Source organism: Colias eurytheme, chromosome 11, assembly GCF_061535395.1.
Source record: "Colias eurytheme isolate Ceu_HAF_F1 chromosome 11, ilColEury1 Martin Lab GWU primary, whole genome shotgun sequence".
In the NCBI taxonomy this organism is placed as follows: Eukaryota; Metazoa; Arthropoda; class Insecta; order Lepidoptera; family Pieridae; genus Colias; species Colias eurytheme.
This window is the reverse complement of record NC_142990.1, coordinates 12,890,122-12,903,330: the sequence shown is the minus strand read 5'-3', so window position 1 is coordinate 12,903,330 and position 13,209 is coordinate 12,890,122. Positions and strand designations below refer to the sequence as shown.

The 13,209-nt window shown below is 33.8% G+C and overlaps 1 protein-coding gene across 1 annotated transcript; it reads left to right on the top strand.

Moving 5' to 3' along the window:
- Positions 1-2,057: 2,057 nt before the first annotated feature.
- LOC149904944 (uncharacterized) lies at positions 2,058-6,878 on the top strand. The gene has a single exon (XM_090106948.1). The coding sequence runs from the start codon at positions 2,394-2,396 to the stop codon at positions 3,909-3,911; it is 1,518 nt and encodes a 505-aa protein (XP_089963074.1). The 5' UTR covers positions 2,058-2,393; the 3' UTR covers positions 3,912-6,878.
- The last annotated feature ends 6,331 nt before the right edge of the window (positions 6,879-13,209 follow it).

Genomic DNA, 13,209 nt, shown 5'->3' with positions numbered 1-13,209 from the left:
ATTGTGTATGACCGTGAATTGACCTCTATTTGGATGCGATGGGGGAAGCGCGCCTGCGGTACGCCTGCGGTACGCCCGCGGCGCAACCGTGGCGTGCCGCCTCGTCGCCTTTCCAAAATTCTTTCATACAAAATGTAGAAGAAGGACGTGGTGCAAAACAGATTGAAGAGGCGCGCTTATGGCACGCCCGCGCCCGCGCCGCTTGTGTTTGACCCGCGCCTAAATAACAAGACACATAGAAGTGCTATAATGTCATAATTCGTATGAAAACCGCTGTCGCCAAAATCAACACATTCAAACCGAAAGCTAAACAGTACACACAAGTAAACTATGCCTTTTATTGGACAGCTTGATTTTAGTGAAAACTAACTTAACTATTAAATTAAGCTTTTGAATATGTATCCTAACGCACGAATTTACGGTTTATTTTAGAATAACATCCCTAAGTATATGAGACTTTTTGCTCCAATACGAACAAACGTGATAATAAGAATGGTCGACTGTGTCATTCATTGTTATTTCGATTACTATGGTGACACTCGTAATACTTGTAAATATTCTATAATTTTAAGGAAAAACGGCATTATTTCTAAAAAAAAATATTTTCCGATGAAATATTATTCCTTTATAAGTATAATAATTACAACTTGTGGAAGAATTTCCGCAGTGGGAATTGCTGAAACACACCATGTATACACTCATACGTCTCCAGAGCAACTGAACAGTGACGAATGCACTGGTGATGTGAAAATCACCTGAGTGGCGACAAGGTCACGCACGCTTACGACTTCTAGTGACTAGTGTCTTGTTATTTAGATTTCTATGTTCGAAATGGCTCCCCCCCCATCAAGCGTGTTTACGAGGGTATTCAGGGGGATCGATAGTAGCGGGTGACACATCCACAAATTTTGAATATAGTATGGAAAAAAGTTTAAAGTGATGTCAATTCACATTAAATAAATATCGATTGCTTCAGTTTGTAGCCCTTTCAATAAATATATTTGTAAATACCGTATCTGACTACAAGTTAAAAAGAGACTATTTTTTAATTTCTATAGATATGGCAGCATGAGTTTTAAATTAAGTTGACATATTTTCTACCAAAATGATAGCTACAAATAGTCACTATTAGGAGTCCAGTCTGTTTAAAGATCGCATCTATTTTTTACGCAATCTAAAATGGAAACATTAAAAAATCTTGTTTAAATTTATGTGCATAATTACGTAAATATTAGGGAATTACTTGATTAAATATTATTTTTATGATGATGTTAGTGGCATCCACTTATTATGATTTGATATAAGTAAGGTTAAATTATACTTTTTTATTGAGACTCGTGACGCCATTACTTTGTCAAGCACTTGCCTGACAAGCGATTTTATATTTTTAACCGACTTCTAAAAACAAAAAGGTGGTGGTTAATCTATGTTTGACTGTATCTTTTTTTTTATTAGACATGTGAACCGATTTTAAAAGAATCGGAATCTCAAGGAAATGGAAATAAAACTGACTTCCTGAAAATGTTAATATATTTATTTATTTTATTTATACCTACTATATTGTTGCTATGTTTCCGCTAGCGGGTACGTCTGCGTAGTCAAAGAAAAACCCGCATAGTTCTCGTTCCCGTGAGATTTCCGGGATAAAACCTATCCTATCTCTCAAGTTGGATTGAACTGCACATGGTGTGCGAATTTTATTATAATCGGTTAAGTGGTTTAGTAGTCCATTGAGGACAAACATTGTGACACGAGATTTATATATGTATATTAAGATAAGATATACTTACATATATTATATTTTATGCATAATACTTTTCCATTCTTACCTTTCATTGTTAACTGGAAGTTTAAAAAATGACAACTCTGGATTTGATGAACTTGAATTCAAGCAGCCGCAATGCCTGCGCAATTACCTAGTACGTGGCATTTTTAAAATGATCGCCGAAATCAACTTATCTACAAGCACGTGTTCAAATTAAACTGAAATAATATATTTCAACAAAATGTTAAAACATAAATACATAAAAGATAGATTATTATAATTATTTCTTCGATAAACCAGGGGAGTACTAGTTCTAATATATCTACTATATTTAACACTATACACAACATTCGCATTCATTTTAACTAATAACACTGCTCATATTTTATGAGTAACGTCACAATAAATACATGAGCGCATAGTTATCGTCTCACTTTGCTTGACAAGTTGGAAGCAATTTAGAGGACAAAAACTAATAGCTCCAGACAAAATATACTTCATTTCTACTAAAAAACTACTTTTTATCTATTCACTATCTATCTAACACAAGTAAATTTTATTAAAATTGCATCATAAATACAATTTTTTTAACATCTATTTCACCTGTTTCAGCAACTAAAATTACAACATGCTGACCCGCAAGGCAGTGGCCAAAGATATGGAAAACAAACTTAAGGCCACACTACAGGACTTAAAGGCTTCACAATCCCTGTGTGAACAACTCTTGCTGGAGAGAGAGGAACATGAACTTGAAATCCAGAAAATAATAAAAAAGAACACAAGTTTGAAGGCCGAGCTAGCTGAACTCCACACTCAATATATGGACAGCCAAAACAAGTGCACAGCCCTCCAAGACATTGTTGACAGCTTCCAACAGTGTTCCAATGACCACGAGAAGGCTCTCAGTCGTATCGTTGAACTGGAATGCAGTTTAATGGAGGTTCAAGAGGATAACTCCAAGCGGCTATGCAATTCATCCAACAGTCTTTATGGTGAACTGGTTGAATGTGGACAGTTAAGTGGCTTTGAAAACAATAAAAAAATCAAGTTAAATTCACATAACAAATTAAAAAAATATCTCAAATTAAGTAGGTTTATTAAGCACACAAAATCAGTAATTAAAAATAGATTTTCATTAAGAAATGTAGCACAATTGCAAACTAAAAATAAAAGCCTTGTGAAAGAGTTAGATAGATATCATAGGGACTTAGAACATTATAAAATGATATATGAAGTGGAAACTACTGAACTAAAGGAGAAAATAGACTCATTAAATGATATATTACATGACCTCAACCAAAAATATTCTGCTGCCCAGTTACAAATCAATGAGCACATAAAAGAGGCAGATTACCTTATAAAGTTAAGCAATGAAAATATGGATCGTTTCGAGTCTCTAACCAATAACTATGTATGTAAGTGTTCCATAAGTGACAAGGAGCAACCGTCGCCCCATAAGCCCATTGACTGCACTGACATGCATAGTATTCCATCCACGGCAACAATTTCATCTAGTAAAACAAAACATCTTTCCATGCAGGAAATTATTGTGTTGTCGGATAACATTGGTCAGGGATTTGGCGCTTTGCTTAACAACTTAGGGCATAAAGTAACTAATTTTTGTACTCCTAATAGTTCATTTACATATATCATGAATTCATTAGATAATTTTAGTTTTAATGAAAATAGCATTGTTGTTATATTATATGGAGATAGTCTTAATCTAAAAAAACATGACATTGATATAGGATTTCAAAAAATGTTGAAAATTAGTAGTGAGACAAAATGCAAATTTATGTTGTGTACATTACCATATTTGCCTGGTTTGACACAAAATCAATATAGATTTATCTATAACATTAACTTAAAATTATATAATTTAACAAATCATCATAGTGATGCATTTATATATTTTGACATAAATTCATGTACAAAATCTTTTTGCTTGACAAGGAATACAGTGTATCTGCCATTTAGACATAAGAGAGAACTTGCTATGTTAATAGCATATAAAATTATTAACCAGTCTGGTACATGTTTGGTATCAGACCATCGATCTACTATAATTTTATGTAGTAGTAATTATATACATCAACCGAGGTTAAGTGTTGACGGACAAACTAGCCCTAAGCTAGATTTAAACTAGTATGTAAGACAACAGCTAAGCAGCCTTTTTCCATTGTACATCAAAATATTCAAGGCTTGGCTAGCAAATTATTAGAAATAGAATTATTTTTAAATCATAATAGTATAAAAATATTTTGTGTAACAGAACATTGGCTTAAACAATGTCAGTTGTTATTAAATATTGATAATTATAAATTAAAAAGTATATACTATAGGGCACATGCTATTCATGGAGGTTCTCTTATTTTTGTTCACAATAGTGTTAAATGCAAAGAACGAACTGACATTGTAAGTCTTTCTGTAGAACGCACCATTGAACTGTCCTGTGTTGAGCTTGAGCGTTATATTATTGTTTGCGTATACAGACCTCCTTCCAGTGACTATAATATGTTTGAGACAGTCATGGAAGAAACATTAAAGCGTTTAGGCAGGAGTAAAAAGAAGGTAATAGTATGTGGTGATTTTAATATTGATTTACTTTCACACACACAGACGGCAACACGAATAGTTAATTTGTTTCACTCATTTAATCTGTATAAAGTTTTTGATGAACCCACACGAATTACACCTACTTCTGCAACTTGTATTGATAATATATACTGTGATTGCAACTGTCTAGAAAAAAATATCCTCAATATACTGACTTCAGATCACTGTGGCCAGAAAGTAGTTTTGGAATGGGATTGCATACCTAAGTTTAAAAGAATTAATGTTAGGCCTATAACTAAAAAAGGCATTGATAAATTTAGAGATAATATTAATAATAAACTGCCTAACCTGAATGATCAATCCTTTTATAATAATCCTTGTGAAATGTTTACAAATCTTTTTAATTTAGTTCATAATGAGTTTAAAAAAATATTTAAAGTTAAATCTTTAAGTATCACCAAGGATTTACCATTTAGTCAATGGGCAACACCTAGTATACACAGATGCAGGAACATTCTATATGAGTTATATGGCATGAAGCAATATAACAAAGACTTGTCATTCCATAATTATGTTAGAAATTATTCAAAAACTTTTAAAAAAGTTTGTTTCACTGCCAAGTGCCTATATGTCAGAGATAAAATACGCAACTCTGATAACAAAGTTAAAACTGTTTGGACAATTATTAATGGTGAAATGGGCAAAAGCCGGACAAATAGTACCATAAAACTTGTAAATGCTGGCAGGGTAATTGACAAAAGTGCTGATGTTGCGCTTGCTTTTGAAGATTTCTTTAGTAGTGTCCCTGTTAGTATTACTAAAAAATTAAATTCATCATCAGTGCTTGCGGAGTCCTATTTGAGGGACCATGTTGCGGAGTGTAATGTATTATTTGAATTGCGACATGTGACTGCAGATGAAATTGTTAAAACTTTTAAAACATTAAACTTAAAAAAAACATGTGATCTCTGGGGAATGTCTGTGAATTTAGTAAATAATATTATAGAAAACATTGCCAACCATTTAGCGTTTATATTTAATCAATGTTGTGACTGTGGTATATTCCCTGATTTATTAAAGTTTAGTAAAGTCATTCCTTTATTCAAAAGCGGTGACCAAGAAGACTGTAATAACTATAGGCCTATTTCTATTTTACCAACTTTGAGCAAAGTCTTCGAGAAATTGATTTTAAACCAATTATGTAGTCATTTTGTTTCAAATGGTTTACTGCACGCCAAACAGTTTGGTTTTACAAGGGGGCGCTCTACCACTGATGCTGGAATAGCTCTTTTGTCACATATATATAAAGCATGGGAAAATTCAAAGAATGCTTTGGGGATATTCTGCGACCTTTCTAAGGCTTTCGACTGTGTAGAACATTCCACTCTATTACGGAAACTAAATTTTTATGGTATCAAAGGTTTATCTCAGGACCTCATAGCTTCATATCTTCAGAACAGGGTACAGACCGTTGTTGTTAATGGAGAGAAATCTTGCGGTGCGCCGATTAACATTGGTGTTCCGCAGGGATCTATCTTAGGACCGTTTTTGTTCTTAGTGTATATTAATGACCTACCTTATTATTTGCAGGATATGTGTGAAATAGTACTGTTTGCAGATGATACCTCATTAATATTTAATGTGGATAGATATGACACAAATGTTGACGAAGTAAACTCTGCTCTTTTACGCATATCTAATTGGTTTAATGCTAATAATTTATTATTGAATGCAAAAAAAACAAATTGTGTAGAGTTTATCCTTCCAAATGTAAAAAAGGTCAAAAGGGATATCATTTTAAACGGGGAGGTATTATACCCTGTCGAGTCTACTGTTTTTCTTGGTTTGACACTAGATGAGAAGCTACAATGGGGGACCCATGTTGCCACCACCGCTGCTAAGCTCAGCTCAGCTGCATATGCAGTTCGAAGAATAAGGCATCTCACCGATGAAGATACGGCTAGATTGGTTTATTTTAGTTACTTTCATAGCATTATGTCCTATGGAATTCTACTATGGGGCAGGGCTGCAGATATAGAAACTATATTTATATTACAGAAAAGAGCCATACGCTCTATATATAATTTACGTGCTCGGGACTCACTAAGAGATCTCTTTAAGAATATTGGTATCCTCACTGTACCATCACAGTATATATTTAATAATGTTTTACATGTACACAAAAACGCGGACTTACACACAAAAGTAGGAGATAGACACTGTTATGGCACAAGGAATAGAAATAAAATTGAAATGCCATTTTATAGGTTAGCTAAAGTTAAAAATTCATTTATGGGCCAAGGTATACGTTTTTACAATAGAATTCCTCATAGTATTAAAGAGTTTAGTAGTGTTAAATTTAAAACTTATTTAAAAAATGTATTAGTTCAGAGAGCCTACTACAGCATTAAGGAATATATGGAAGATGAAAATCCATGGAGGGTTGTCGCGTAAGAATAACAGGACAGTTCTTTGGCATATTATGATAATATATAATATTATGTAGTTAGATGTAAGTAACATGTAATGTAAAATTATATTGTATATGGACATGACTTTAAAAGAGCAACTATGGAGTTTCTTGCCGGTTCTTCTCCATAGATACTGCTTTCCGAATCGGTGGTAAATTTAAAGAATGTAATGACGATTCAAAAGTGCTTCTGGAAGAAGTCTAATTGAATAAATAAATGTTTGAGTTTGAGTTTGAGTTTGAATTGTATTTTTATCGATACGTGGCGTCTCCACTTTGTCAAGCACTAAGCCTGTCAAACTATTTTCTTTTTCTTCCTAAAACAAAAAGGTAGAGGTTCTATGCTCGTTTAATAATAAATTTAATTTATTTTTGCATGTTTTGTGTTTTTTAATTTATATAATTTAATTTATCGTTTTAAAAATAATTTAAGTACTTAGTAGGTATACCTACATACAAGTATTGTAAATTCTGGTTTAAAATAATTATTGAATATATTATCTTATATATAAAAATGAATCGCAAAATGTGTTGGTAAGCGCATAACTCGAGAACGGGTGGACCGATTTCGATAATTCTTTTTTTATTATATTCCTTGAAGTACGAGGATGGTTTTTATGTAGAGAAAACGTAAATATGTACCACGGGCGAAGCCGGGGCGGACCGCTAGTGTATAATACAAATATCAAGCATTATAAATAATTTAGGTACATTAAATAGCCTTCGGCGTCCATAACAAAACAAGATTTCGAAATATAGCACTGATAAAAACGTATTTACTTTTACAAGCTGTTAATTCGGATTGTTTCTTCTTGTAAATTCATATTTAGGCTACACCATTTTTGTATTTTAACGGGTTTTAATCTCAAAATTACCACAAAATCAACTGTGAAAAAAAGCAAACAGAAATATACAGACCGAATTGATAACCTCCTCCTTTATTTTTGAAGTCGGTTAAATATCAAAAAGTAACAGCCCTATAGCTATACGTCATAATTTCGTGGGGGGGGGGGCTTAGTTTCCTAACTGTATGTACGTAGTACAGTGCCACAAACTTATCTGACCCGGTGGCAAGAACTGGAACTACGTGCCGCCATTTTGAAATGTCACATTTTCACAGACTTTTCATACGAAATATTTTGTTTATATAAAAAGAAAGCGACATCAGTGACACTGTCACCGGGTCAGATAAGTTTGTGGCACTATATACCTATATCTGTCAACTGTGGTAGAACTTTATATCATTTTACCGAAGTTGTGCACGTCCTTGGTCATGACGAGAATTTTGTTTTACATTTAAATAAAATTATAAATCTTATTTACTTTAATTTTTGACTTTTAAAAACTTGCTCTATCTATCAGGTAGCTACCCTGAAATTTTCATTTTATTAATCATAAGGCTTCAATCGAAAATTTAAATCTAAATAGGTGAAAATTAAAATAAAAATAACTCCGAAAATACGAAACATACATGGGCTTGATTCGGATAACCCTCTAGGTCCTCTACCTCCTGGCTTCAGTATATCCATACTTCTTGGGACACCCTGTACCTTGTGCTATAAAACAAAAAAATCCAAAACTTACCTAGGTACTCCATCATTCAATTTTCCGATAAAATAATAAAAATTAGATACTTACTATTAAAATAAGGTAAATATTTAAATATTTATATTTTATGTTTGTGCACATTTTGTTATTACTAATTATATTTCATAGGTAATATTTTAATTGTTACAAAATAAATTGAATGGATTCATGTCAATCTTATCTTCTTTATATAGGGTCAACCGGGGCAAATGCAACTATGGGGCTATGGCAACTAGTTATCATAACTAATTTATTAGAGTTGTTGTAATAAATCGCCACCTATGATTCAATAGCTCAACGACTAATAAATCTTACAAGTAATAGATGGTGCCCCTACGATGAAAACTATTTGATTGATAGGCCATTGTGTCAAACCGCTATTTTGAAGTTGGTGTGCGTAAAAACAGGTGTCGAGTTTTGCAGACAAAAAAATTGTTTAGGAGTGATTTTTTGCAGGTGTTTTTGATTGGACACGATTATCACAAGCCGTTAAGCTTATTTCATTTATATTTTTAGTGCGTTAGTTGACTCTATTTTGTGTTATTGATGCAGTTACAATTGCCTCATGAAAATTTCACTGTGGGGTTATTGCAACTGTGAGGTTAGTTACAATAGCCCCTTATATTTTTGTATGAAACTAAAAACACTAGTGATGTGACAGTGTCGATATTTTTATTATGTATCCTTCTTGGTAGTCAAAATATACTTTCTTTATGATTAATTAAAGAAGAACCATCGATTATTTCTTCGATATTATACCCAGAGACGGGTTCATAAGTAAAATTCAAATTAGATAAAGCGTGGTTAAAGAATATAAGTAACTAAAAACGATAGGTAGGATAGTTCTGTGATTGTTCAAGTAATTTTTAGTAAACGGTTGATTAACTAATAAACGTATTTTGTTTGGTTTACGTTTTTAACAATATTTAACACAAAGAATATTATTTGTTCTGACCAAAAACTAAAATTGACTTAGTAGGTAGTACACTGTTATTTTTTTTTGTTGCGATTTAAAGTGGTAAATCAAAGTAGGTACATGAGTTTTTCCTCTAAATAATGCGGCGCCATCTACGATCGCAACGTTATTGTATAGATAACGTTATTGTATATATTTATAGAATAATAAAAATATATCGATGAATAAGTTTTTTGCATTCCCCACACTAATTCTCTAACAAATAGTTGCATTTGCCCCACAATCAGAAAAATAAGATTTTTCCTGAAAACTCGTCCTTGCTACACGGTAATCCAGTTCAAAATCCTATGAATAACATGAAATCTCATAAATATATTCTATATTCGTTGTTTTATATGAAATAGAAGAAGAGCTATGGCAGTTAGTTGCATTTACCCCCGACTAGGGGTTAATGTAACTTTTTCTACCAATTTTAGGAAATATTCTCACTACCAGTTATTTATAAGACTACTGTATTGCTTGATTGGTTGAAAATAATCTTGAATAAATACAAAAATCACTAAATGGGTCAAATAAATGACCAAATATAAAAGGAGATAACTGCAACCGATCAAACTTGAAACTTGTTATTTTTTAGTTGCATTATATAATTCTCGTGTCACAATGTTAGTCTGCAACTCTGCATACTCCTCCGAAACGGGTGGACCGATTCTCATGAAATTTTCTGTGCATATCGGGTAAGTCTGAGAATCGGCCAACATCTATTTTTCATATGTACCACGGGCGAAGCCGGGGCGGACCGCTAGTATATAATTATATAAAATTCTCGTGTCACAATGTAGTCTGCAATCTGCATACTCCTCCGAAACGGGTGGACCGATTCTCATGAAATTTTCTGTGCATATCGGGTAAGTCTGAGAATCGGCCAACATCTATTTTTCATATGTACCACGGGCGAAGCCGGGGCGGACCGCTAGTATTACTTTAAAATTGAAAAAAATAATGCATTTATTTTTATTTACATACTAAATGCCATCTATTGTTACAGAATGGTACTACGTTCACATTAACATTGAAGTGCGTCATATTTAGTTTTAGCGTCACATCTGTCGTAGTAGTACATGCACTGTTCCATAGATGGCGCTTTATTCAAAAGAACTCACAGTACCAAAAAATATAGCTTTCCGCCCGCAACTACGCTCACGTGGTTTACTAAATTTTGTATTTCGTGAATTTTCGAAAAGGAGGCAATATAAAATTTTTAACAACCTAATTTTTTGTTTTTCATTTAATTAGATAGGTAAATTAAATTGGTTTTCCCGAGATTAAAGGAAGTTCCTAAATTTACAACTCCAGCAGCAGCATGTAGAAAATAATTTGGAAAATCCAAAAGTGCACGCCTCATAATTTTTTTTTAATAAATATTTATTAATTATTATTTTTGTTTATTTAATAACAATTAAACCACATCGAATCAGACCCTGAATAATGAAAGGGTTCTATTCCTGAGCATACTCAAGCGTAAGAGAAAAAAAAAGACTCGATTAGTAAAGTATTTCGGTCGCTATCGTGTTAACAAGAAAAAGGATCCGCACATACAGACACACGGACGTCCAAGACAGAACTTTTTTAAACTGTTTTTTAACTAGTTTAAATAACAAAAATGACATCAAAAATATCATGAACGTTAAAAATAGTGTTTTTTCTTAATATGTGTGTGTATGTATTATCTTACAAGTGCAATGTATGATACATAAAGACATTTTAAGTTTGAAAAATCAGATGTTTTGCGCGAAGTGACAGTAGTACCCACCTCAACGCTTCGCTTATGAGGCGTGCAATTATACGAAACTGCTTTTGAAATCTTCATTATACATATAATTCATTTTTGTATCTGACACAATCTGACACCTCAATTATACATCAATCAAGCTAACTACATGTTTATATATTTTTTTGGATATCTAAAGTGTCTACTTAGAATGGGAGTTGCACGCTACTTTCATGAAATTATATCGCAACTCGAACTCCAATCGTATATCGAAAGATAAAAAAACAAATCACTTTGAACATCAAATAAATCACGAAAACAAATATTTCGTTCTGCCCTTTTTGAAACTATTCTACTATGAATTTACGCTTCCTGTTCGCTGGCGCGCGCGCCGTGACCAATCCGCCGAATGAAGACGTCATAAAATAATGACGGCATTACTTTCCGACGTCATTATTTTGGTGACAACCCTCGACCAAACTATCTATTAGACGAGAATGCTACCAGCCAAAACTATACTCAATCACCTACACTAAAGACTTCAATTGCTTTGGCGCTATGTTGAAGTAGGGGCGGTGCAAATGTAACGATAGCAGGGAGCAGGGTTGTCAAAGCGCAGTAATAAATATAGTTGGTCTTTCAGCGAGAGCAGCGCGGCTTAATGATCTGTGCGTAATGCGCTTGAAACATAACTTCCGGAGTGTTTTGTCGTAAAAAAGTCGCCGGCGCGGAAGTCGCCACGTGCCCTCGGCCTAATGTCGCTTTTTAGAAAATTATTTCGCATAATAGACCATGTAGACCTGTGATGTAGACGATAAAGAATGGATAAAATATAATATACGGGTACCCATATAATATCATCATCGGTTGTTCGAGCAGCGAACAAATATTTTATTTTAAATTACTTATTATCCATAGTTACATTACAGTAATGACAATTATTGAGCAATAACGTAAATGAGGTCAAGCTGCCTCAGCATTATTATCGTGCGACGGCCGAGCCGGCCGGAAAGCGCAGTTCTTCCATAGCAGCGCCCGAGTGCTAATCTATCCGCTCGAATCCGCGTGAATTATATATAATTATTAGCGATAATTAAAGTGTTCCCAGTTGTCCCATAATATCATAGCATTCTTAGCAGCTTATAACGCGACCTAAATACAGTCCACATTCGATGTAATACGTAAACCGTACATTTTCGAGCCGGTATTTAGCTCATTTTTTATTTTTATCCATTCGCTTTTTATATCTTGGGAGACTGGATCACGCCATTCAAGATCTGCTTGTAACCATACTTTTTGAAATAAAATCTTAATTTTTGTTGTAAGCGGCGTCAACCATCCTAATGGGTCAAATAGCTTAGACATTTCCGATAATAATTTTCTTTTCGTTAACTTTGCTGAGTTTTCATATAATACGCTATCATAGTCATATAGCAAATAGCAATCATAAATTATCATTCAGCAACCAGCATATAGCAAGTAGCAATCAGAAATCATCATTCAGCGACCAGCATATAGCAAGTAGCAATCAGAAATTATCATTCAGCGACCAGCATATAGCAAGTAGCAAGTAGCGTGAACTGCAAAAGGCATACAGCAACTAGCATTTAGCATCAAGTATCTAGCATCCAGCATTAAGCGACCAGCAATTGGCATCGAGCATTCAGCAGTCAGCATCTAGCAATCAGCAACTACCAATTAGCATCAGACGATCAGCGACCAAAAATTAGCATATAGCAATCAGCAAGCAGCAAATAGCCATCAGAAATTAGCATCAAGGAATCAACAACCAGCAACCAGCGAGACGTAAGCCAGCCACCTACGTCACCAGCACGTGCCACCACGCGTCAACCGCCACGTCAGCCAGCAACAGCAAGCAACCTAAGGTATCCGGGGACGTAGCCACGTCGACCGTATCCGAGACAGCCAAGTAAGAATTTTCCATTTTATTTTTTATTTCTACCGTTTGATTATTTTATATTACAATGGAAGCTTTATATACGGTCCAACTAGAGATCAAAGAGAAAATAAAGAGGTTATTAGCGAATTTTAAAAAAGATAGTGCAGAGCGTAAGAGTATCGAATATTGTAGACAGCGTTTAGATATATTAGAATCTTTATGGGATGAATGCCAGAAAAATCAT